The following is a 27,735-nucleotide window of genomic DNA, read 5'->3' on the forward strand; positions in this document are numbered from 1 at the left end:
TAGACAGACACCCAGAGAGAGAGAGAGAGAGAGAGAGAGAGGTGTTGTCAGTGTTAAAGCGTCGCTCCGCTGTCCGGGCTGTTTTTGCTTTATAAAGTCAGTCTAAGTCACGTAACAATGACTACATCACAGTGTTTGGACCGAATGGAGCTCTGTGAAAGCCTTCTAACGTGGGTAAGTAGACGTATCGTAAGGTTTTGCCAGTGGAAAACAGTTCCATAGGACCTGGTGAGGTTAGCTAGCATTGGTGGCTAAAGGCTAGCGGAGTGAGCTAACGGTGCTAACGTTAGCTGGTCCGGAGGAAGATGACTCTGTCGCTGGTTACGTATACAGGCCAGCTGTTTGCTGTGCAGCTAGCAAGCCAATCATCCACAGGGTTTGAAACGCCCTGAGCTGAATATTTATGGTGTGTTATCACAAAGGGATTCCACCACTGATGTGTCAGGGTTTGAACCATTCAACGCACAAATGTACATGATTTATTTTGGACTGATACAGTGGAGTAACAGCTAAGGTTGTGCTTTATGGCAGAGACCCCTTCATTGTTCAGTGTAGCTCATATATGTGTGGTCAGTGTACATCTTTAGTTTATAATGAAAACATATCTTACTATTCCAGATGTCTATGATCTTCTCTGCATGTACAGTATGTAGTCACTGGGTTAACACATGATGGATCTTGTTTAGATTTTTATGAGCCGTCCAACTACTTCTAGGCTCCAGTCACTGTATGTCAATGCACTGCATGATGCTATCACTTCAAAATGAGCCAAGATTTTCAACATCTGGTCCTGGTCATGAATAATTTAGACAAGGGCTTTACCGTATACAAGCAAAGTTAAATACCTGATACAGTGTATAGATTTGTAAACATTCCACAGGTACTATGTGTGGGTTTTTTTGTTTGTTTATTTTTTCATTTTTATTTTTTTGTTTTTGTTTTGTTGAATTTTTGAAGTCGCATATTGCATTTTGTGTGATTTGAATGCATGCAAACTAGCACAGTAACTAGGGGTGGGTACCTCAAGATATGCTCACGATATGACAATACTGCGATTAGTGATATATTGGTCAGAAATCAATATACAATAATCTATGACATAACAAGAAAAAAAAGATACAATGTTTATTTTATATCTCTGAAAGACAATAAATAGAAAAAGTGTCCTATGAATTGTGACACTATTTTAGTGCAACATTTCAAAGTGTCAACATACCAATGAAAACAAATAAGCATCTCCATTAGTGATTTCTGTAAACAACAGTGACAACATTTCTACCTGCACAGTTTAGTGAAAAAGCAGAAAAGGTTTTGAAAGTAATAAAATAAATCTTAAATCAATACTTATACATATCGATAATTGATTGTGCAAAAAATATTGCGATATATCGCCGTATCGCTATGTTGTCACACTCCTAACAGTAACTCACCTTTAATACAAAGTGCAGGATAGTCTCCCCATCTATAAACAGCCTCTGTTTTCATTGGCTGTTTGTAATGCGAGTTTGTTAGTAAAGTCCATCACAGGTATTTACTTTGTGTATTGATTATCCCTGACAGCCAGTTTCTTTTGTCCCATATGAATACATCACTGGTTGACTAGATTTATTGTGGGGATGGCTTCGCTGCCATGCTATGGAAAGTCAGTGAATGGAACGCACAGTGCATGTTGTGACAAACGTCAGTGTTGTGTAAGAAAAACATGAGGCACTGGTTATAGTTCATAATGGGCTGCCCTGTGTTTTGGACAAAACTAAAGTCTGACTGTGTTAAGCTATGGCACCTGTAAGGTTGTGAGACACCTGAGGCACATTCACACAGTAGTGGAATTCTTAGTGTTTTCACTGCTCTGGACTTTATTTCCATATGTGAAGTTTCCACACGTTCCAATCAAATTCACACCACTGAACCGACACCAAACATCAGAAATGTCTCATTTACAGATGTGAAACAGTGAGTGGGAGCTGGCATGTGTGGAGGAATGTTTTAAAATGTTTAACAGGCAGAAGAGCAGCAGTTTTCCCCTAAGCTTTACCAGTTGCAGAATGGAGAGGACACTAGGGCTGGGTGATATATCGAGATTCAAGATATATCGAGGTTTCTATTTTGGCGATATAGAAAATAACAATATTGGTTATATCTATATAAATATTTTATTGCTTATTTTGTGTCAAAATATTTGTTTTAGGAGTCGTGGTTTTCTCTACTTCTCAGAACAGCATGAAAAGCACAGTTAGATGGATTTCTGATTGTGTTCCTAACTAGGCCTGGGCTGTTAACAGATTTTGCTGGACGATATATTATCTGACAAATTATTGCCAATAAACAATATTATTGTCGACATTTTTTTCAGACCAAATTAACCACTAATGTAATGATAACATGTCATATTAATGCAAGTACACCCTTTCAAATGCAATCAACTTGTATTTCTCATTAGTATTTTCTACCATTGTAATTGGAATGTCAAGAACTTTTAAACTTTTTCAACAGGTAACACTTCCAATCCAGTTAGAACCTTTGTGAACAAAAATGCTAGTGGCCCCACCTCCCCCTGTTTCATTCTTTTCTATTTTCATTCATTCTTAAACCATACAGAATGGACCAAATTGTTTGTAGTTTACTCCGTTCATTCTGCTATGGAACAAAAGAAAAGATGAGGAAAACAAAATACTTAGACTTAGCTTGGTTGCTAGCCCCGTTCTGCATCCCTGCTTCTGATCACATCGCTTACGTCTCCTGCGCTGGCGGATACCGCGGGTAAGAGGCTCCGCTGCTTCACAGGCCGCTGGGTGTATCCGGCGTAGCAATCCAAAGCTACGTAGAAGGTCCAGAGTTGCCGCATCTAACGGACTATAACTGTTTGATTTACCTAAACCTCAGATTGCCTGGTGGTCGTATACTATTTTAGAGTAATTACGTTGCAGGTTCACTGAGAAATTATAAAAACTGACTGAGTTATCTGCTGTTTAATATCCGTTGCTAACACTAGCCTCTGTAGCCGACAGGCACGCCGCCAAATACGCATGAATATGGCGGCAATATATCGAGGCCGGCAAACTTACCGAGTTCATTTTCATTTACTGTTTGGTTAATTGATTTATCGATTATCGGCCCAGGCCTAGTCCTAACCCAGATCTACCACTAAGCAAGCTACGCTACAGAACTCAATCAAACGTGCTGTCCCTTAGAGGAGACAGAAAGACAAAAGTGGCACATATTGTGCAGCTGTTTGTTAATAAATGTGCCATGTGTGGCATTTTGTATCAGCAAATTTAACCCATAGTTGTCTTTTTGGTAAAACTTAATTTGTAATAAAATTATCAAGATTTATATTGTATATCAAAAAATATCAAGATATGAGTTTTGGACTGTATCGACCAGCCCTAGAGGACACATACTAAGTTATTTCTGCTTTTTACTTCAGTTAATCATATCCACACTGTATGATCTGCTTTAAATACGTTGGAAACAAGTAGCTCAGTAACCAAATTCCTTTTTCCCGTCACTTTGGAACAATTCAAAAAGTGTAAACCAAGCCAAATCAATGGGATAATTTGACCCGGACTTCCCCTGAGTGAAAGCAGCCCTGGGTGTTTTATTTGTGTGTGTCCTCCTGCTTGAAATCCGTTGGCATGTGTATTTTGTCAACCTGAAAAGAAGTGATAATGGAGGTGACGAACATTCCTCACATACCTGTTATGAGTTCACACAGTCAGTGTGTGTGACTCATTAACTAATAAAACACACGGAACTGCAACTTGTAGAACAATGGTGGACATATTAGAACATAGTGCCTTTGTATGCAATGTGTAATTCTAAATACTGTCATTCATCATGATCCAAAAATTCCATTACTTGTTTCAGTGTTTTAGTGGGTGTGGCTTTAGTTCTGTACTGAAATGACTTTGGCTGGTTATATGACCTGATCACACCATCATGAACAGAAACCCAATTCAATATTAACACATAAGCAGATATTGCTACATCAGAACCTTAGAATTCCTTAGACATTTTTCCACATTAATGCAGGCATTGACTGAACCAATACACACATATGGCACTGTTTGATTTTGATTGACTCAGAAGTGGTACTAGAATCTGTTGACATAGTAGTGATTGCACATATACTTTGTCATGAAATCACATCTAATCAATCATTTCTTTATTTACATTCTTTGCCACCTCAAACATAATTCCAACTCCTATGTAGTAAAATAGAAATAAAAGTAAAACAAGCAAGCCATAAAAGTAGAAAAGCCAAAAAGTCATAAATCTGCTGAGGATTCGGAGCAATCATAATAAGCAAGTTAGAATATGAAAGAAAATCAAAGAGTGAGAAAAAGTACTTTAAACTTTTTGTTTGAGGAAATGATGTTATCTGGACAGGACAGTTATTTTATCTAAAGAAATCAGACTTCCCCTTTAAGCAAGGGTAAGGAGCATTCATTCAATTAGATGTGTGAGCACCTTCAAATGTGTAACAACAGCTACCGTAAAGAGTTAACATGGTTTGTAACACTGAAAAACTGGTCATTGGCTCTGAATGATTGAAAGTTTCAAAAGCCTTTAAACTCAAAAGTGAGGTACAGTACTTACTTTGTAGCTAAAGGGAAATCAATGAGTGTATTGATTAGGGGTGAGTATTGGGAAGGATGTTGCAATACGATACGTATCGCGATACGTGGGTCACAGTACGATATTATCGCGATATTCTACCCAGTTGATATCAAAATTAAACGTAGAGATGAAAAATCAAGTTGCTGTATATGTTCATTAGAAGATATTGATCATTCAGAGGACAAATTGAGTCAAAACTATTTGCTTCAAAACATTCTATTCATTATTTAAAATTAGTGTTTTTGCACATTTTCACTGTAAAAAAGAAAATGCAGTTACACACTGCCATCATAAAATCAAGTGCATCAAGTAACCATTGCAACACATTGAAGGCATTTAACCACAGAAATATTGCACAAATACACAAAAATATTAATTAAATATCAGAAGAAGAAAAAATAAATAATATTTTTAAAATCGGCACCCAAAAAATCGCTACATATTGTGAAATTGATTTTTTTTTTTTTCACACCCCTAGTGATTCTGTTTGCTCTTAAAGTTTTGGCACTTATAACACTGGACAGGATGTTACCTCTTCAACTTAAGAAATACACACTGTGCTGTGCTTTTTTCATGCTGGGTCAGTGCTTTAATGTTATACTGACACTCGTAATAAGCACTGAGGGCGTTCTGATGTCACAGTGGTAGTGTGGTTCAAGCCTGGGTGAGTGTAAACAGGTTCTTTACAAACACAAATAAATGTGAAAACATCAACATTAGACACATTTAAAAAGGCTATGATAGCTGCTGATTCAAAGAGTTCATAAGCTGATATTTTATGGAATATATTTGTGCACATGCGTCACTCTATTAGTATTATTGTATGTAATTCATTTATTTCCTCATTTGAAATAAAATTATTTTCTAAAAAAAAAAGCACATGAAAAGCAAGAATAACTCCAATAGTGTTTTTACTGTTACTGAATCTTGTTTATTTATCTGATAATGAGTTACGTAAAGTTATGATTGATAAATAACTCTCTGATTTCCTATAATTAATCCAGATAAAGCTGATGATTTAATCATTCAGTATATTTTGGTGTAATAATCTCAATAGTTACATTAGTCTAATGGGACCAGCTTTGTCTGTGAACACGTGATAATATAATTTAAAAATATTGTGTTTCACCAATTGGGACGAATTAATAGTGACATTAGTATTTATGCTAACATTTATTTCACACAACGTGTGACATGTTAGTTTTTATCTTTCCATAGTAAAGTGTTAAATCTGACCATAAACAAATCGGTGGCTCTCTGTGTCTTAATGACAGTAAGACGTGTTCTTTTTACTTGGTCTATTCCTTATATGGAGCGGTTAGCATTAGCTCTTAGCCCAGTCTGTGTGTCGGTGTGTTAGCTTAGCATAGTTAGCTTTAGTTGAGTTTCCAGTTCATAATCGTTGCTACAGGTTTATCTCTGTCCCCGTGTTTGTGGAACTTTGGGTGGACATGACGGAGGAACTTGAATGGGTTCACTTTGTTGGATGGTTGTCTGGTTTTAACCAAGTAGCGGTCCATGATGTATCGCAGCACGGCAGCTTCAGATAGCTGAGACGATCATCTCACACACACAGACAGACGGCGATTTGTGAAGGGGGCGGTGGCGGTGCACATCAGAGCTTCCGTAAACAACGTTCCGCTCCAGAGAATACTAAGTTGACAAACAAGGGCAGCTTTGACCCGTGGAACACGTTTTTTTTGGGTCATTTTTAGCTAAATTGAGGCACAAATGGCCCGTGGCCCTCACTAATTTCCGACATGGGAATTTATCGTTTATATCGTGGGATGACAAATTCTTACCAATGAGAATGTTTTTGACGATAAATCCTAAACGATAAAATATCGCACATTCCTAATTCAGAGGAAAAATTGAGTTAAAACTATTTGCCTCAAAACATCCTATTTATTGTTTATTATTAGTGTTTTTGCACATTTTCACTGAAAAAAAGAAAATGCAGTTTTACACACTGCCATCATAAAGTCAACAAGTAACCATTGTAACACATTGTAACCACTGATCTGAACAGATAATATGAAAATAAAATACCTGTGCATACATATTGCATATGTGCTCTGTCACTGAACACACTGACCTGAAAAGTATGAGGAAAATAAAGTGCACATTTTTTTTAAAAATTTTTAATTAATTTTTTTATTCGATTTAGAAAAAAAAAAATCGATTTAAAATTGGCACACAAAAAATTGCGATATATTGTAAAAAAAAATTTTGTTTCACACCCCTACTGGTAATTAATATATATAGCACTAGATTTGAATGAAATTCTGAGCAAAATTGGATATTACTCCGTTTGCTACATTTGCTAGACATTCAGTAACCAGTTTTTATGCCTGTAAATACATGATATTGTCCTAAAACATGCATGTGAGACATTTCTGTGTCATATTAGGCCTGATTTAAATTTTTACCCCCCCCCCCCCACAAAAATAAAATAGTGATTTTGTTACTAAGTGGAATTTATAGTAAAATACAACATCAAAGTATTAAATGGCAAGAAGTACTGCTATTATTGATTATCCACTCACTTTGTGCTTCCTCAGCTAATATAATGGAAGTAGTATCCATGATAATATCCAGAGTAGCAAATATACAATGTACACTACAATGTCCTGAACATAATCACTAAGGCCTGCTGTCCTCCAGCTTTTACAAGCCTATCCTAGCTCTTTCTCCATCACAAACCATAGTGGGGTGTACATTCCTGGAGCTTTGTCAGCTTTTCAAATGAGTCGTAGACTTTTGTGAATGTTACCTGCACCATGTGAAGCTCATGTTCCATTGTTGCTTTGAAACATTTATTCAGGATGTTTGAAAAAACATGGAAAACCAAAGAGGAAATACTTTAGTTCCACAACATGTAAAAGATAGTTTTCAACAGTGGATTAGTTTAATTAATCCCATAATTGTTAGGAAGTGTTTTAGCTATAGTTGGGCCATCATATCCTTTTCCTTCTGTTCTTTCCTAGTATTTTCTTTGTATACCAGTAGTATTGATTGTATACCAGTTGTATTGAGGATTATGGATTAAGCTGCAAAAATGCATTTAGAAAAACAAAAAAGAACTGTTAAGTATGTGTGTGAGTGCTATATGAAGTTCTGTTCCAGCCTCTTGGTGCTACTTTGCGTTATGTAATCATGGTGCTATTGTTTAGGGTTGCACTTTGTGTTGAGGGCATGACAGTAGCTGGCTTAGAGTTTCAGCAATTAGCCACCGTGTCCCTGTAGATCCATCTAGAAGTCATATTGACCTGATTGTTGTTTTTCTGAAGCGTTTTTCTTTCGGAAATCAAACTGGCAACAAATATAAATGTTTAAAACTGGTTGTTGAACTAAATCTTGTTTTTTTTTCTTATCAAGAGTGTCAAATTTAATAAGTGATGTTTCCTTTACACAGTGTCACTCATTAATACTTTTGCATCTTCTTTGCAGTTTTGTCAGTTTCATATTTTTACACTCACTGGCAACTTCACTGCACTTTGAAGCAAATCATTTTAGCAGCACTGCCATAACAACTATTGAGCTATATTTATTCATTGTGATGCATTTAAAATTTTAATTCTCATATAAAATACCAAAACTCACTACTGTACATTACATGGCAGGCCATGGACTTCATTACTTTTTACTGTTAAAACACTTTTTTTTAAAGTGTTTTTCTAAAGATTTTTCTAAATTTGTTAAATCAAAGGTCATAATTAAGTTATTAAAAATACTTTTGAGTATATTTTAATTGAGCTTTTCCTTTGACTTGAAGTATTTTCTCCCCGGTTCTTTCTATTACTTCATCAAACTATTTGTCCTCATTCTCAAACTCAAGCTATCGTCACAAAGTAGGAGTTCCTTTCTTAACTACGCCATGAAAAGTGAGCCAGACACAAACATACATAGGCTGAAGTCCAACCTCGTCATCTTCCTCCTGTTTCAATTCAAACATTCCTGTTGTCATGTCCTCCTCCCTCTTCGGCACCGCGGGCTGTCAGAATGTACACAGAGGAATGTCACCTCACTGCTTGGCTGCTAGACGCTTTGCTGGGATGATATCAGAGTAAACAGAAGGGGCGGCAAAGAAAAATCAAAATAGATATTTAAAAAGAAAGAAAAGTTTGAATATAATACCAGTAGGAAAATAAAATAACAATAACAGCTGCTAGAAATATCAGAGCTTTCTGGGGCTTGTGTTATGTTTCTGTTAATTGAAGAGCTGCTTTTTAACTGAAACTCCTTTTTTATTCTTACTTTTTATGTTTTCCTACTTTGTTGTTGTTGCTCTTTCTAAATGGTGATGTTTATTGGAGAAAAATTGTGTTTTGGATTTAATGGCCCTCATTTATCACCCTGAAAACGGGTGCAAATTTGCATGCACATTTGGTCGTATGACCACACCAACGTATGATTTAGCACCAATCCCACTGCCTACAAATGATAAATGTGGCAGCTGAAATTGATCGTCATTAACATGATACATCCTCCTGTTTTGGAGGCCTCGCCCACTGAGGTCAAACAAGAAAAGAAACTTTTCCAAGATGAAAATCGGCTTCCTCACATCTGAAGTGGAGCAAAACAAAGATATGCTTTTTGAACATGTGAAAGCTGGACTTAAAGGAGGGCATTTGAAGGCTCTGTAGAAGAGGATTGATGTCTGCCCCCCTGTGTGCGCTGCAAAGAATTTCACAGCAGAGATCCTGGAGACACATATGGATATGACGTTTATATCGACCTCAGTCCACACTCTTTGGGCAATAAATATCACATTAAAAGAACTTAATGATCAAAACCCTTAAAAAAAAAAAAAAGCATCCCATGTGTGCTCACAGGGTAAACCTAATGCATTCCGGTTTAAGAGTTTATTAGCGGGGTTATACTATATTTCGTGAAAGGAAAACCAAAAAAGTGGTATCAGTAATATAACCTGGGCTTTTTACAAATTATTTAGTTTAATTTGTTTTAATAATCCATTCTGTTCTGTTCTGAATGTGTGTCTGCTTATGCTCCCATGGCGGCTGAGGCTTGTTTAATATTTTATTTTCAGTCTCAGTCAGATTTGTCGGTGCTGCACCTCAAGTCCACACACTCAGATTTGCATACACAAGGTCAGACCTGACATGAGATCAGATCGTAGAGGACCATCACGTCAAAATTACCAAAAGCTTACCAAAGCTTGCATGAATTTGGTCGAACGAACGTTGTACGCTCAGATCTGAATGTACGAATGGTTGATAGAGATAGATAGAGATTCTTTATTCATCCCACAGTAGGGAAATTTACTGATAAATGAGGACTAACATGTCCTATTATCTTAACACCAGTCCTGCACAATCATTTCATGCATTTTTTGATTGTATCATTTAGTTTCCAATAGAAACTAGTCTAGCAGGATAATGTCTTGTGGCAAAAGTACAATAGTTGATTGTCTACAATCAAACTGAGAGGCATGCAGGTAAAGACTTGTGTGCAGAATGTTACTGAAATTACAGACTGACTCAGTTCACAGCTGTTTATTTCATTTGCTTGCCTGTGTTTTTGTTATTTAGATCCAGACCTTTGGAGTGGAGGCACAATGTAAGACTATAGATGACTTAACCAGTGGTATCGTCATGGCCCAAACCCTGCAGAAAATGTAAGTCTTCTATTAAAAGGTATTGTTGGTAAAAATTTGTTTGCATATGTTTCTCATTTTGGCTCTTTGTGTGGTTCCAGTGATGCAGTGTATTTCAACGATGCATGGATTAGCAGAATCAAGCCAGAGGTTGGAGATAACTGGAGATTAAAGGTATGAGCTCTAGTCCCAGTTTGTTTGTGGTTTAAGTAGATATTTGTATATCATAATAATGACATTTATTTCTTACTTTTCTTTGTTTTTAGATCAGCAATCTAAAGAAAATCCTAAAAGGCATCTTAGATTATAACCAGGAGGTAATATAACTTTATTGTAACTATTTCTGCTCATAATCATAATTGCTTTCCTACTTTTTAATCCACAATGATCTTTCTGCCAGTTCACTTTGCCAAACAAAAATATTATAATTACCTAGATTTCATACATGGAGATACAGAAAACATTGTCCTTGTTCAGATCTTAGGCCAGCACATCAATGACTTCACCCTGCCTGACGTTACCCTCATCGGAGAACACTCTGACGCAGCAGAACTCGGGAGGATGTTGCAGCTCATATTAGGCTGTGCTGTCAACTGTGAGCAAAAACAAGGTGTGTGTGTGTGTGTGTGTGTGTGCGCGCACGCCCGTGTTTGTGTTCTCCTGTATTCCACATACAATTCCATCTCTGGCTTCTTTCTTATTTTTGATGACCGTATTTTTCTGTATTGTCCAGAATATATCCAGACCATAATGATGATGGAGGAGTCGGTGCAGCATGTCGTCATGACAGCCATCCAAGAGGTAATTTGTGGTTTCCACGAGACGTGAATCAGCCAGCATTGATCTGAATGTTTTTTGAAAGAGAAATTTCATACTTTGTGTAAAAAAAAAAAAAAAAAAGGATGGTACCATTATCAGCTGCCCAGCACTGAGGTTTGGATTTAAATTCTAATTGACCGACAGAAATGCATCCCTTAACAAAATCTTAAAACCAGTGGAAGTATTGTAATTTTGCAGTAGTGGATAAGAAATATTTCGATATGCTGAAAGAAGAAAACAACAAACGGTAATAAAAAATATAAAAAGATATATCAAATAGAAATGACAATCTATACTAGGGCTGAAAGGTTTTGGGAAATAATCTAATTGCGATATTTTTCCTCAATATTGCGATTGCAATTTAATATGCAATTATTTTTTTCAAGGGTCTCTTGTCATGTATTTTTCAATGAACACAAGCAATAAATCAATCTGTAAACAATTTCAGATTTATTTAAACTTTAAATAAATATAAATTTTAAAGCACAGTTTACAACAATAAAGCAAACAAATCTGTGGCTTTACCTCTTTAACATATCTAACTAACTTTAAACATGTGGACTGCACTTCTTAAACACTCTCTGAACTTGACAGGACAGGACAAGACAGGACAATAAATAAAAAAAATGCTGCCTTTGCGATTAGAAAATCGCAATTTATGATATCGCGATAATATCGCAAATACAATTAATCATTCAGCCTTAGTCTATACCCCTTAAAAATGTTGAAACTGTTATATTTGAGAAAAAAAAATAGTATTTTTTGGAAAGAGAGATGCATACGTATGGTACATATCCATTGATAAAATATGTATTGTATAAGGTCTTTGTATGTTTACGACAATGTGATAATTGTGTTTTGTTACTTTATGTTGTTTTTTTCTGTGCTGTAGCTAATGAGCAAGGAGACTCCAGTCGCTGGTGGAAATGACTCATATTCAGATCTAGACAGACAGGTACACTGATTTTTAAGTAAGAAACACATTTAAATTGATGAAATCCCCAGATGTTTGAGTTGTTTTTTTATTTTTGTTTTTGCAGCTAAAGAAGACAGCTGAGGAATTAAATGAAGCATTGTCCACCAAGGAAGAGATCGCACAGAGGTGTCGAGAGCTTGACATGCAGGTGGGTTTAATGCTCTAAAAAAAAAAACAACCACGAAAAGTCAATTTTTTAAACTCTTTTAAAAGCAATTTGTTAAAGTAAGATATGACCAACCAATTCACCAGAGTTAGTCCTTATCATTCACCCTCATTGAGTAGATTGTATGCTTGCCATCTTCTGTGCATGAAAACTGTTCAACCATTTTAGATACCTAATATTTTCTTAACATAGTTAATAATAACTCAAAAGTCAACTCATGTAAAGGCTTGTTTTTAACTGTGACTCACTTTCTGTTCACCTCATGGAGTGAAACTTCATACTTTCATATGTTTTTGGTGTTTACTACTGAGAACAGCTTTAGACGTCCAACAACTGTCCCAAAAACTGCTAAATACAATATGTGTGAGTTCATCAGCTTGTTCTTTTATATACATGATTTCCCCCCTTTCAAATATTTATCTTATCTGTAGATCCCCACGGTATTCTGCATGATGTGTGTGGCAGTAAACACTCTTCTCTTTCGTACCATCATATATACATATTTTATACTTTATATGGATTTATATATATACAGTTTTATTTCATAGCTGATGACTTCTTGTGACCTTTGCCAATGGATGAAAACCAGAGCTGTGATGAAAGCATGTTGTGTTGAATCAACTTCCTCCCTTTTCCTTTCTGTTTCAATACTGTTTGCCTTGCTTTCAAGGCCCTCCACGTTCAAGAGGAGCGTGATAGACTGAGGTTAGACTATAATGAGCTAGAAGAGAGGGTAAATCCAAACTTTCATTTTTTTTCTTCTGCCTATGCTGTGTGGTGTGTCAATACTGTTTGCTGTTTTTTTTTTTTTTTTTTACTTATTGATTGATTTTCTATCATATGCTTGCAACAAATGACTATTTCCAACCAGCGTGTGCATGTGTGTACACGGTTGTGCACAAGGGTTTTTTGTGCACCAGTGTACGGTTGTTCCTCTCCTCCACAACTGCAGTCCTCTTTTGTGTCAGTTGTCGTTCCTGAATGACTAACCCTGCTACTTTTGATAAAGTTTGTTGTAATTTACACTGAATAATTGATGTTCACACTGACATTTGAACTCAAGAATGGGTCAAACACCAATAAATAGCTTAAAAGTCAATGTAATCTTATCATTCTGGTTCTATCCAGGAATATTGTGTTTTGTAAGCATTAAGTTCACAGAAGGAAAATGAATTATTCTGTTAATGATATAAATTCCATTAGCCTTGTCTGCCTGACTCATGTTGCAAAGTTAGTATGGTAAAAAATGTGAAATCACAAATAACATACAATATATAGAACGAACAAAATGTAGTTAATTTGCCTTTAGTGCGGGAATGTGTCCATATCCGCAAGGATGATGAATTGAATATTAATTTGCAGTAAAATCAGCAGTGAGACATTTATCAGTTTACTAGAAGCCTATTTTAGAATAAAGAGCATAAACAGTCGAGTCCTCCATTCGTAGCTGTGTTTGGAGATGTTCGCGCCCATTATTGTTGGTCCTCTCACAAGCTTGTGACCTGAGGAGGAGGATTATTACATTAGCGTTTATAGCCTCGCTAATTGTTTTCACAGGCCTTTGTTAGATGCCCTAATACAAAATTTTCTTTTACTAGTTCGCAGCTTAAAAAGAGAAATATCTATTCTTAAATCTTTTGATATGGTGTGTGAAGTTGTGAACATTAAATGTTAATTCGTTATCTGGGATTACAAATCTCTGAAATAATTGATTTAAAAAAAGACATTTTCCACTGATACGGTGCTATTGCAGCACACATCATCAGTCGGATAACTCACCTGTCTCATGTTCACGTTCTAAGGTAGTGAGTGAACAATCCACCGCTTGGTGAATGTTTCTCAATGATGGGAGGAGCCGACATCGATAGAGCGCTTGTTTAAAGCTTTTCTGAAACCTCCGTCCTACTTAAACTCAAAAAGCCAAAAGGATCGTGAGGCCTCAAAAAACAATAGTTTTTAGTTGGAGAAGCAAAAAGACCTAAAGGTAATTTTCCTATCATATGAAAATTACTACAACCAACTTTGTGTGGCTTTGTGTGGAGTTTGATCCCTTGTCTTTCACACTGAGAGGACAACATTGGCTAGTTTGTTAGCTTCCCTGTATAGGTTTGTTTGGTGTGGGCCTGCTTTAGCTTTGAACTTCTTAAAATCTGGTGTTTTTTTTTTTCTTCCTTTTGATCTAATTTTCTTCTCTGCTCCATCTCTCTCTGGGATCCCGTGTCCCTGCTCAGGTGGCCGCCCTGCAGGAGGAGAAGAGCAGCTTGCTAGCCGAAAACCAAATCCTAATGGAGAGGCTAAACCAGTCAGACTCCATAGAGGACATCAACAGCCCAGCAGGTCGCAGACATCTCCAGCTGCAAACACAGCTGGAGCAACTACAGGAAGAGACTTTCAGGTAAAGAACACAGAAAGTGGCAGATCCTAAAGTCTGAGATCTTTAGAAACAATGATCATTAGTGATTCTCTTTAGGTTGGAGGCAGCAAAAGATGACTACCGGATTCGCTGTGAGGAGCTGGAAAAAGAGATTTTAGATGTGAAGTCGCAGAACGAGGAGCTCACATCACTCGCTGATGAAGCCCAATCTCTAAAAGACGAAATGGATGTACTCAGGTCAGCTTAGTGGAACAGGAACACACTCGCCTCTCTCACCTATGGTCTTTGGCTTTTTATCACTGTGGTCTGCAGGCCACTGATGGCTCCTAAAGTATTCAATCTGTTTTCTTTTTAAAATAACTGTCTCTCAAACTGCCTGTTGTGTGGTTTGCCCTTCAAAACTCAGTAGCACTTTAGTTTATACATAAAGGCTGATATTACACTGTCATTATTATGACATGACAACTGTCATTACCATGAATAAGGTGTCATGAAGGCTGTCATTAAGTGTTGTTTGTTACCCTAACTCTTCATTACCCTCAATCCTAACCCTAACCTTAATCCGGTCTCTAACCCTACCTAACTCCTCTAGATCCCTCCACCTAACCCAAAAAATGCCAACATACAGTAGCTCCAAAGGTGTCGTAATTTAGCAAATGACACTTAATGACTGTTTAATGACACCTTATTCATGCTAATGACAGTGTAATGTCCGCCTTATGTATAAAACCTCAAGTAAAGTGTTTCTAAAAATTCAAACAAGGACAACAAATAATCCTCCTGGTTATGATATTGGTAAATACTCACTTCCTAAAACCGAAATGGTATTATTATTGAAATTATAATTATTGCTTATTTGAACAATCAAGCAGAAATCACAAAATGAATTGAAATATACTTCACGTTTATGTTTTGGGACAATATCACACATTTATGCACTATTGTTTTCCTGTAAACAATGCACATATGTCTATGGTACACACACACACATATATATATATGGTACATATTGAAAAGACAGAAAATGTGTGATTCCTTGCAAAATTTCACTACAAAATTAGGTGATATGACAGACTTCACCTCCTGAAATGGAAATAGACACAGACTAAACCCTCACTGATATGTTATGGGACAATATGGTACATTTTTTTTATATTTCTTCTTATAAACAGATGACTGAATGTCAGTGGAGAACTAATAATCTTTCATAATTTTAGTGCACATTTAAATCATTGAAATATAAAACTAATAACAATAGTTCACTCAATTGCCATATTAATCATGTTTGGCAAGATTTCTGGTTAGAGGGTTAGGGTTAGCCAGTAATGACATCTCATCAGGAACAGAATGAAGTTTGATAAACTGAAACAGAAGTGAGGTGGAAACAGGTCAACTTTGAAACAGAATTGGATTAAATTTGATCTAGAAAGTTGGAGGCCCTACATTTGAACAAGAAAAGGCTGTTTACTAAGCTGTGCATAGTGGAATGATGGAATTACAGCATATTCAGCTGTTTGGACCATGGAGACTAAATCTAAAACCTGCAGCATTGAGGCCCTCCAGGGGTTTGGACGCCTCTGCTCCAGCTGATCTACAAAACTATTGTGTTCATCGTGAGCCTCTTGGATTTGTTAAATGGTTGAAAAAAAAACAGCTTTAAAGTCCGTGTAAAGCAGAAATAAATTTGTGTTATGAGTTTATCACACCACAGAAACATGTGTCATTGACCACTGAGCCAAATTTGAAAGATGAAAAAAATCGCTAAGTATATAAAGCTAGGTCTCAAAATCATGGAAACACAAGCACTTCTCTCTGCTCTGAAACGTTGGGGGCGTGTCAGTTTGAGGCGCAAAAGTGCTCGGATCGGGCCAAACGAGGTATCAGTGGAAAGGTCTGCTCCGCTTAAGTCCGAATATGCGCATCCCTCCCGGATAGATTCAAAACTGTGAAAAACAAAATTGTTGTGTATAAACGTGCTAATTTCTCGGAAAATGTGGCACCATTGGACACGTTTTATCCCCCAAGTCCAAATATGTGGTTTGTTTTTGGTTAGGGGCTGAATTGCGCCCTCTGGAGGCCGTGGAAGTTTAGTGTGCTTCAGCAGCAGGGTCGGGTTTATGCTAATGATGGCTTTGTTGGGTAACGTGGCCCTGATTTCTGGCCCGCCCATTAAATCCTGAACACAGGAATTAGAAACACAGTTTTTGATGCCTAGCTCCACAATTAAATTATAAATGGTTGAATGGCTTTGTACACGTTTTAAGGAATACATTTATGGCATATTTAATGTGTTTAGAAGAAAATGTCAGAATTTGCTTTACACGGTCTTTAAGAGAACGCTTCTCCTTCTCAAACCAGTGTGTCACTTTTTTCCAGGCATTCATCTGACAAAGTGTCCAAACTAGAAGGAATTGTGGAGCATTACAAAAAGAAACTAGAGGACATAGGGCTTCTTAGAAGACAGGTACACACTCAAACACATTTCTATGAAAGATAGTTTTATGGTCATTGGATCAATTTCAATTGAAACTCACCCTGTGATCCCTGTTTGTCAGAATAAACTTGTGGAAGAGAAGAACACAGCTTTAATGCAAACCAACGTGGGCTTGGAGGAGGAGCTGAGAAAGGCCAACGCTGCAAAGGGCCAGTTGGAGACATACAAGAGACAGGTGCCAATATCGTATCTGTGTGGACACTAACATGGCTTTCCCAGGCTGCAAGATGCATTAGATTAGTTTTTCAGTTTAAAGGCTGATGTCCTCTTGTGAACCGTTTTCCTACTGTGCAGGTGGTGGAACTTCAAAACCGGCTGTCGGAAGAATCCAAAAAGGCTGACAAGAATGAGTTTGAGTACAAGCGTGTTAAGGAGAAAGTGGATGCCCTACAGAAAGAAAAAGATGTATGTTGTGTCTTTATTAGATGAAAAGATTATGAGTCAAATGCATTTTTGCTGATCAAAAGCACTCAGTATTTCCCCATCGCTGCTTTTTTAAGGATATCATTTTAGGTTTTAGGCATTTGTGAATTATTTAGAGAGTTGTGAATAATTAATGCAAAGGAATCGCAGTGAAATTTTAGCACATTTAACTTTTCCATTTCCCCTTTGCTCGTTCTGTTCATTGATATAAGAACAAAGTAATTTAGATGTCTTTTCCTTTTCTGCCATTCTGCAGCGAATGCGGACTGAACGAGACTCACTAAAGGAAACTATTGAGGAACTTCACTGTGTCCAAGCACAGGAGGGTCAGCTCACATCAGGTAAAGATGAATCCAGGCTTGTTTTTGTTGCTTTTTCCAGCTGAAGTTTTAAGTTTTTGCGTTATTTATTTTTTGCAGAATATTTACCAATATCCGGTTTGTGTTTTCTTAGGTTTGTTTCCACTCGGCACCAATGACAGCACTGATTCTTTGGCTGCAGAGATCACCACTCCAGAGATAAGGTAGGAATAGTTGATGACTTTTAAGACCTGCCTTTTCTTTTTCAAATGTCTGACGTAAGCAAAAATATAAACCTCAATAGAGTTATTTTATTATTATGGCAGAAGTTTGTTAGTCCTTTTTTTAGGAGTCCAGGATTGGTGGCAGTATGGTATGTGTGGTCGCCAGACGGATTCCTGCCCATATTACTATTGTTCTGTGATGTTTTTTCAGTGGATTTAGTATCCCCACAGTGTTGTGCATTACCTCAGCCTGATTTCAGCTTTCTAATCAGAATAATTTGATTATTTCCCTACAGAGCTTTTATTGAATTATTGGTGCTAATTGCAAAAGTTATTAGAGAGATTACAAGATTGCAAAATAAAACGGCTCTTTGCTGTTCCACATGTTTTTAATGCTGCGATTAAATAATGGGACATTCTCAGTTTTAATTCTTGCGTGACTTCTTGGCTTCCTCTGAATGATGCCTCCATTTGTTCACCTTAATGAACTCAATGTTTTATTCATGTGTAAGGGCATTTTTTGGTTAGCATTGACTGTCTGCGCACAGATGCAACAGACATTTTATGCTAATTTACAGCAAACAGAAAGGGGGAAAGTATCAACACTGGTGGAAAATTAAACATAAAAATCAATGTCTCAAATCAGAAAACATATTTTAAAAAGCAGCTACAGTGTGGAGTACACTTTATGTCTCTAAAGCCGTTATTTTCTGCTTCTTGCTTTGCTTTAAACTGACATAAAAGTGTAGAAGCTGTTTTTGGCATCATGTTGTAACAGTAAGTTGTTCAGGATGTAGTGGGAGCTCTGACTGTGCAGAAACACAGGTCACTCTGTCACTGATGTATTTATAGCTACGGAGTTGGTTCATCTGAAAGTAAAAGTGTTCTGTTACAGCAGTTCAACAAAGCAGTCGCTTGCACTATTTTTCTGGTGTTTCAGTTAGCTTTAACATTTGCTGGCTATTGATTTTATGTATTTATTTCCCAGGGAACATTTAATCCGCCTCCAACATGAGAACAAAATGCTGAAACTGGCCCAGGAAGGATCAGACAATGAGAAGATCGCACTGCTGCAGAGTCTTTTAGAGGACGCCAGCAGGAGGAAAAACGAACTGGAAACTGAAAATAGGTGAAGAGACTAAAGTCCAGAAGTTTTAGAAAGCATCAAAACTGCTCTCAGTTGAATTACTAGAAATAACTGAACATTATGTTGTTGAGGAAAGTCACTAAATGAATTGCTGTTCTGAATATTCTGGTGTCTTCACCAAACACGGAGTGTCTCCGCGTTTCTCAGCATTGGATTTTACATCAGTTCACATGTGTCTCTACTTACAGCAACCTTTCTCCTATGATTTCTCCCATGGTTTCTATTTCTGTTGTTCTGCTTGCTGTTTGTCTTCTCACCAGATTGAAAATAATGCCACCAAACTGATCTTTTATGTTTCCTGTCCAGGTTGATCAATCAGCGGCTGTTGGAGGAACAGGGTCAGGTGGAGGAACTACAGAAGATGGTTCAGGAACAAGGCTCCAAAGCAGACGATGTGAGTCATCACACACAGTTTGGATAGTTGGATGGAAAATGCTGTTAATCCATCTTGAATTCATGTCACATAACTGCACTAAATTATAAATCTAATTCAGATTGGAGCTGGATTTATTATCAGATTTGTTTTTTTCCCGCTTCCATTTTTGTAAATGTTCCTGGACTTTTGAATTATTCCCAAATGAGAGACGAGAGGAGAGACCAATAGGATATAGAATCTACAAGTTTAAAAAGCACCATAAGTGTAACCTTAGCTATTTTTTTGTATTTATTTTTACATGGCTGAAATAAGGATGTTTGTGGTCAGTAAGTTAAGTTGCAAGTCCAATGTTTTTTATTACAGACATGATAGTTTCCAAGATAATACATTTAAAATGTGAAAAGGCAACTTAATGTTACTTAAATACATTCTGTCAATCTTTGTTAAAATGTAACTGTGTCCATTTTCTTTTTATCTAACACTGCGTTGTCAGATTATAGTAAGTATCGCTTTAGCCTTTTAGCCTTTTAGCCAAAATAATAACACATAGAGAACTTTGCTGTATTTAGTCGTGTAGTCTGTAGGTTTTTTCCCCCTCGTAGAAACCTCAGCTCCTCCTCCTTTTTCTGCCAGCAACTGTAATTTGTCAATGCTCTGAAGCAGTGTTCATTTTTTATTTCATTTTAGACTAAGTCACTCACCAAAGACTGGGTTTAGTTAGTCACATATTTCTCTTTTAGTTTAGTTTTAGTTGAAACGTAATTCATGTAAATCAGTTTGTCTCATTTTTATTCTATCTTAGTCTTTTTAAGTAATTTGATGGTTTTGTTATACTGTAATAGATTTTGCAAAATGATGATTGTAATGGTTATAAAAGCTTCATTATAAGCATACCTTTAACTATGTGGCATGTTACTTTGTTTAATAAAAAATACCTGAGACTTGTTAGAAAAAATGCAATACATTATCATGTTTCCACAATTTCTTGTTTATTTTCTGTAATTTTGACTAACTTACAACCTGCAAATTTAAGTTATGATAATTGGTTAAAGAGAAAAACAATTAAATCCTCCAATCAGCGTCATCTTTTTCATTATGTGTTTACTAGACAGATGACAGTTGATATGAACAGAGATTTTGTTTTAATTTCTGTTATGGGTACTTCTTAAATTTACATTTTTGTCACAAATTCGTCCCAGTAAAGGGTCGTTGACTAAAAGTTTTAGTTTTTGTTTTAATTGACAAAATGAACACTTCTCTGAGACTAATGGCTTTCACACAAAGCAGCAGTCGTACACCTCTTACTGTTCTTTTTGTCCTTTTCAGTCTTCTCTTCTGAAGAAGAAATACGAGGAGCACATGTAAGTGTTGTACTACAGTTGAAGAGTATGTTAAGTCTGTCTTTCCGTTTCTCCAAGTGCTAATTTGTTCCCATCTGCTGTCTTCCATGTTAGGGAAAAGTTACGAGAGCTGAACAACGAGCTTTTGAAGAAAAACACTCTCATTGATGAAATGGAGCCAAAATACAGCGCCAGCTGTGAGTGTGGAGGGAATTGTGTGTGTGTAGAGAGTTTACCCAGAAAAATTTATAGCAAACTTAAAATCTGGATTCTTTTCAGCCCAACGAGTAGAAGAGCTGGAGGATGCTTTAAAGAAGAAAGATGATGACATGAAGCAGATGGAAGAAAGATATAAGAAATACCTTGAAAAGGCGAAGAGTGTAAGTGTCTTTATTTTATCCCGTAAGTTTTTGTCACTACGAGTGTAAAAAAGGAAAACTATTTATTTTTTATTCACAGGTGATCCGGACCCTGGATCCTAAGCAGAACCAAGGATCGGGTCCAGAGGTCCAGGCTCTAAAAAACCAGCTGCAGGAGAAGGAGAGGATGTTGCATTCATTGGAGGTATTCCATTCATTTTGCAGGTCTCCTCTGGGGGGCGACAAAGATAACATTAAAACAATTTGAGGAAAGAAAAATCTAGTCATCACATTAAAAAAAAATCTAGAGATGCACCGAAATGAAAATTCTTAGCCAAAACCGAAAGAAGTTATTATGCAAATTATTAGTAGCATTGCATTTATGGCTATAAATGTGTACTAACCTCATTAAACTAGATTAATAATGCTTCAAAGAATAAATCTATAAAAAATATGAAAATATTTATTTTGCACTTACATTCCAACTATGCACAATATAAAAGAAAAATAAATAAATAATAAAAATGAACTTGACCCCTCTCATACATTAATTAATATTATACAGAGGCCTATAACTGACTAAGCTGCTGAAAGAGAGTCAAATAAAGTATGTTCTGTCATTGGAACACAAAGTGCATTGAAGTTCTTGAGCTTCATCACAGTGACTCTGTAGCTGGTGGTAGAGGGGTCGTCTTCTGATCGAGAGGTTGGGGGTTCGATTCCTTTCTATGTGTCGAAGTGTCTTTGGGCAAGACACTGAGCTCCCAGTGGTTGACCAGCGCCTTGCATGGCAGCAACAAACTGACAAGAGTCCAAAAGCTGCTTTACCTGACTTAATATCTGTGCCTTCATGTTTGATCCAAACAGAAAGAAATGGACAAGACGAAGAGTCAGAGAGACCACGAGGAGAAACTGATTGTGTCTGCATGGTACAACATGGTAAGAACATCCCAGCCAGTCTCAAAGTGTTACACTATCTGATTAAAGTGTCAACTCTAAAATATGACCAATAGAGGGCAGCATTGACTGTTCTATAGCTTGAAGCATTTGCTCACACATTATTATATGAATAGTTTAAAGTGTTATCCAGCTTTTTAACTCACGAATACAAAATATAATTGTTGCTTACATTAGGACTTAAACCAGTGGGATATTTATGTGTATTATGTGTTTTGTTTAATGTGTCGCTGCTTCTGCTTCTCTCACTCTTGACTCTTCAACCTCTTCTTCCAGGGAATGTCTCTGCAGAAGAAGGCGGCTGAGGAGCGCCTGGCCAACACAGGCTCTGGTCAGTCATTCCTGGCCCGACAGAGACAAGCCACCAGCACGCGGCGCTCCTACCCAGGCCACGTCCAGCCTGCCACTGCAAGGTAGATGGCAGCAGAGTCCATAGGTCACAGAGATACAAACTATACCCTCTACAGTAAACGCCACAGGACTCTGTTTATGGGCCTATTTTGAGGCTGTTTCCATTGGTTTCTGATGGAACTGCTTGCTTTTGCTTTGCAGTTTACCGATTAATTTACTTTTTTAGTTTTTGTTTTTTTGTTTTTTTGATTCTCAATCACATCTCTGAGGTAGATGCAAACCCAAGCTTTGCTCCACTTAAATATCTTACCATTGACAAAGAGATTTTTCCTTCCTTTTGTTTTTATGTTTATCCTAAATCTCTAACAATATTATGTCTAATTAACCTATAGACTTGTTTTTTCTTCTCCTCCACTGACCTTTAATCTGAGACCAAGCAGATAATGCAACCCCCTAGGCTGTAAAGAACAGGTTTCTGTCAATTTTAATAAGAGGGACTGCCTTACATTACATGCAGTATTCATGCACATCTCTACCTGTGATCACGCTTACTTCAGTTTACCTGGAATTAGCCGATTTAGTTTTTTCCTCTGTTTAGCCCATCATTCTTTCAACGGGGCATACAATGTTCCTGTTTATAAGTAATGTTACTTAATCGTTAAAAATGGTAAACATCAGAGACTCCTTTTGGCTAGAGTTATATATTGGTTGTATCAAACATTTCTATTATTACAGGTATTTAATTGGTTTATCCAACAGGAGGTTTTCTGAGATTTCTGATAGGAATGAGAACAGTGCAGCAGTGACATTTAGAAGTGTTTTTACTCCTTTTGCATTTTAGTACATGAAAGTAAAGATAAAAGGTGCTACTGTACAATTACAAGCTGAACCACTTCATTTGGGTTGAACTTAACCAGCATTTACAAAGTGAACCATGTGCCATATTATTGTTGGTCTGGATTTAATGGCCTCAGCAGTTTGATATTTTATTGACAGTATCAAGGGATTCTCAATTGAAAAGGACATGAAAAAAGGATGATGATGTCATTTATATCCAGTATTCAAAGCAGTATTAATTTTTTTTCTCCCTTTAGGCGCCTCATATTTATGTTTCTCATCCAAAAAAAAGTGATGAACTAGGGATGGGATTATTGATTTCATAGTCAATACTTTGATACGGATACTTCCTACATCACTGGTATGACACAAAAAAATGTGCAACGGTGATTGAACTGATACGTGGACTTTCTCTAAAACACCAAAACCCACAGAATTGTGTCAAACTAACATACACACGACATGAATGTACAAAACCACACACATGCAAAGGTTTCAAAGTTAGGGTCAAATTTGGCCCACGTTTAAAAAAATATATATATTTATTTTAAAAAAAATCTTCTATTATTATTTTCTATTAAGCCAAATGAAAAGAATTACCAAATTGTTCTAACACATCACAGCTGGTAAATATCCACTGGATTCTATGCAATAATGTGCATTAGTAAGAAAAAAAAATGTACAAAGGGAAAAAAATGTTAAATATTTACATATTTGAATTTTTTTATTTGACAATGTTGCTTATCTTTCTATCAATATCATATACATTCTCATATATGATATTGAAATGCCCTAAAACAAAGGAAACTTTTTCACCAACTGTTTCTTGCTCAACTTCTAAATGTTACGTCTGCTTTGCCACGTTACCATGGTAACAGCCCATTAACAGCAAAGAAAATGAAATATTGACCATCATTGACTATATGTTTTTTAAAGAATCGAGTTGAGTTGCTACCTGCTAATTTAGAAAAGAAACAATGCTCCAGCACCGAGAAAAATGATATTAGTTCAATAGTTGTTAATAAAGCAGATTGGTGTGTAATTTAATTTAAAGCCTGTAAAAGCTGAGATATACAGTATCTCTCTGGGAAAAATCACATGGTGTCAAAGCAAGAGTGAAAGTATCTCTTGTCTCATCCCTAGTTTGAACATGCACTCTCATTGCATCACTGATGTTGTCTTTCTTCATGTGCATCTTGTTGATTTCTCATCTCTCTCTCTCTCTCTTTCCTCCCTCAACAGCGATGTCACTGCATGAGCAGCACATGCATGAGCTCGCGTCGCCTGCATACCTTTGCATGACCTTTGCTTTGACTTGAGTCTGCGAGCAGCTGCTACACCAACACTAACTGTTCTGCGCGGTCATGCTGCATAACCTTCAGAGACGCCTGGGGAAGGATAGCAACCGCTGTTCTTCCCACAGTTATTCATTATTCCCCCCCACCCCGTCACGGATCCTTTAACACTCACCACCTATCATCTCTGCGTGCGCGCTTTTCTCACTCCGTTCTATTGCATCATGTGTTACTAACTCCTCAGAAGGGGGCGGAGCCTGTCTGTATTTTCTGTCAATCAGCCAGTTGATTTAAAGAGGCTTTTCTGTGTGTTTCGTTAGCCGTGGCTAGCTTTGTGCTGATACCTCAAAAAAGTGTTCATCATTGGAGAATTTTAGTCTGAAAACCAAACTGTTACATCTGAAGAGTGCTTCTTACCTCAAGTATTGAACTTGGCACAATTATTGGTCGCAACAGTAGAGCTAATGGCCTTTCACTGTGTCAACAGGGATGCAGTGAGGGGCAAATACGTGTTTTAAATCAGTGGCATTTTTAAGCAGCAGAAAAAAGCCCTCATTAGGCTTATTTTATTACGGTATTGTCTTAAAGGTCAAATAACCATACTGGGTGTGTGGTTAAATAAGGATAATGGAGCACTGCCTTAGCTCGGGTATGCTAACGCTACATCCACCTGCTGAGGTTTAAAAGGGCTTATACCAGTTAAAAGATGTTCAAAGGGAGACGGACACAAAGGATCAGAGAAATCTGACATTAGTGTTAAAGTTTCCACTAAAAGATACACACACACTGTCGTTTTGAACGTTTCTGCAAGTCAAACTGTACATTCTGTGTATTGTTATTTTAAAATAAATGTGCCGTTTGAATTTTATCCCGAGCTTATTGAAGATATGTCAACAGCATCGGAGGGGGGAGTCGACCACACCTGGACCCGATGGTGTGTGCATAATAAAAGGCTTCCATGCATACACGTATTTAAATTAGAGAGAGATGATTGAATCCTCCAGTTTAGTGCCTTTGTTGTCATAAAAGTAGGATTAAAGGCAGTGAGGTGGGGGCGGGGCTTTGTTCTTTTTGTTGGTTTGAAGTGAGGATCTCAAAGTCTGGTTTTCAAGGGCCGCAGTCCTGCAAGTAGCTCCACATCACCTGATTATAAGGAGCGGTCCATTATTAGATGGAAGAATTCATTTCACATTCAGCTGCTTTTTAGCAGGGTGAAGTCTGAAACATGCAGGTCTGCAGGCCTCCAGGAATAGAGTTTGAGACTCGTGGTCTAAAAGCATAATGGGGGCTTTCATTCTGAATTTTGAACTTAGTCTTTACTGTTACACTGTTGTAACTTTTCATTAACGCATTTTATCTTAACGGCTTATGTATTTGTCACTTGTACAGCAGTGTTATCTTTTTTTAGTATTATATCAGCGCTCTTTATATTGGATTTTAATATATCATGAGTTTCTAACAAATGTCTTATGCAACAGAGGGGAGGCAGGGTTTTTTTGTTACTGACAATGACTACAGGAAGTCTAAATCTATTTTATCCACAAAGCAAATGTTACATTAAACAAAAGACAAAATTGACCAAAAAAAAGGATAGGATTGGAAGGATAGTCTTAGAATCATTGAATCAGTGAAGAGAAAAAAAACACACACTTTGACATGAATCCTCCGTCCTTTTAACACAGTTTTGAGAAAACATTTATTAATCTTATCAGAAATATGAAAAAAACATTTATTAACTGTATTTTTTTTAGCAACTGCCACTAACTTTTTCTTAGTTCATCAGCCACAATGTCTTTTACTTCTTTGCACATCCTATTTTAAAAATGAAAAGGAGAAACTGATACATTGTTGTATTGCTAAGCACAGTTTAAAACCCTTTACTTCTTATTTATTATCTATAAAACCACCTTAAAACTCTTTTTTTCTCTGTCTTAAACTCTGTACATATGTCTTGTTTGTTCTCCAAGTTAATTTAACGCCCCATTCTGCACTATTAGTCCGTCAGAATGATGGAACTAAAGCGCATTGTTGCTGTCAACAGGTCACAATCACCAGTGCAGTGTTAGCAGGTTTGTTTTTCTTGTTTGTTTTTTTTTAAATATCTTTTGAAAATGTTTCCTTACAAATAAGGTTGTAAGTAAATAACAATTTGCCAAGTTTTGTATATCGTGTACACAAACACTATGTACATACAGTGTGTGATGGTGTCATAGGAAGAGAGGAAATAAAACCTCGTGGACTTTGAATGATTTCCTATCGTCGTTAGGATGTAGATGAAGTGGTGAAAAAGTGCTTCCTATTCTGCAAAACTTGGAAATGATGTTGTAAATAAAGCTTGTATAAAACAGGCTGCTTGTTTGATTCCTTCTTGAAAAGTTTGGTCACACACACACACACACATTTTCAAGACTGAATTCACTTCAAGGAAATAGTTCAATTAAACAGCGAAAAGCATTGATGTTCTACGCCAGTGGTTCCCAAACTTGTTCTCCTGCACGCCTTTGAAGAATGCGAAACACTCTGCCTCCACCCCACCCCCCTATCACGACAAAATGTAAGAAAAAAAAATGACCGAAATGTAAATAACTAATAATTTTAGAACAGTAATAAAAGTTTTTGTTAATAACGTGTTACGGCAATTATATTAATCATCAAATGTGTGCATGTGTACAATTTTTCATGTGTTTATTATACACGATGACTGCATTATTCATTGTACTTTTGAACAGAAACGTTGCTCCTTTTGCTGAGTCATGTTTTCATCCGCGCCAGCAGAAACCGGTTTGATTCAAGGTCGCATAAAACTAGGACTGATAAGCAGAGCTCTGTAGAAGCAGTAATTTTCCATCAAAATCCTTCCTCCTCCGTGTGCTATAAAATATATTTCTTATATTTGGTCATTGTATTTATCCTTTGCTCTTTTCTTTATTAAATATGTATTTTTTATACATCCCTGTTGTGGGTGTAAATCAGAGGACAGCTAAAATTTTGCTTTTTCACGTGCAAAGAAAAAATTATATACATTTGTTAAATTAAAAATAAAGGTGAACAAAAGTGACCA

At 36.7% G+C, this 27,735-nt stretch overlaps 1 protein-coding gene across 3 annotated transcripts; it reads left to right on the plus strand.

The window, feature by feature from the left end:
- The first annotated feature begins 4 nt into the window (after positions 1–4).
- Positions 5–26,928, plus strand: hook3 (hook microtubule-tethering protein 3). 3 transcript variants are annotated; one of them, XM_028462823.1, is made up of 25 exons: positions 5–174; positions 10,173–10,258; positions 10,339–10,411; positions 10,504–10,554; positions 10,715–10,847; positions 10,971–11,038; positions 11,949–12,011; positions 12,097–12,180; positions 12,869–12,931; positions 14,430–14,593; positions 14,669–14,809; positions 16,949–17,036; positions 17,128–17,241; positions 17,361–17,471; positions 17,746–17,830; positions 17,943–18,012; positions 19,001–19,141; positions 19,466–19,553; positions 20,862–20,896; positions 20,990–21,072; positions 21,155–21,255; positions 21,335–21,439; positions 22,102–22,173; positions 22,468–22,604; positions 24,622–26,928. In XM_028462823.1, exons 1-25 carry the CDS (start codon positions 118–120, stop codon positions 24,635–24,637), a joined length of 2,229 nt encoding a protein of 742 aa, XP_028318624.1. In that variant the 5' UTR covers positions 5–117; the 3' UTR covers positions 24,638–26,928. The 3 variants fall into 3 exon arrangements, with proteins under 3 accessions (XP_028318624.1, XP_028318625.1, XP_028318626.1); XM_028462824.1 differs by lacking the exon at positions 12,869–12,931 and having other exon boundaries at positions 24,622–26,927; XM_028462825.1 differs by lacking the exons at positions 12,869–12,931; positions 24,622–26,928 and having other exon boundaries at positions 22,468–22,608.
- The last annotated feature ends 807 nt before the right edge of the window (positions 26,929–27,735 follow it).

This window comes from Gouania willdenowi, chromosome 12, assembly GCF_900634775.1.
Source record: "Gouania willdenowi chromosome 12, fGouWil2.1, whole genome shotgun sequence".
NCBI lineage: Eukaryota > Metazoa > Chordata > Actinopteri > Blenniiformes > Gobiesocidae > Gouania > Gouania willdenowi.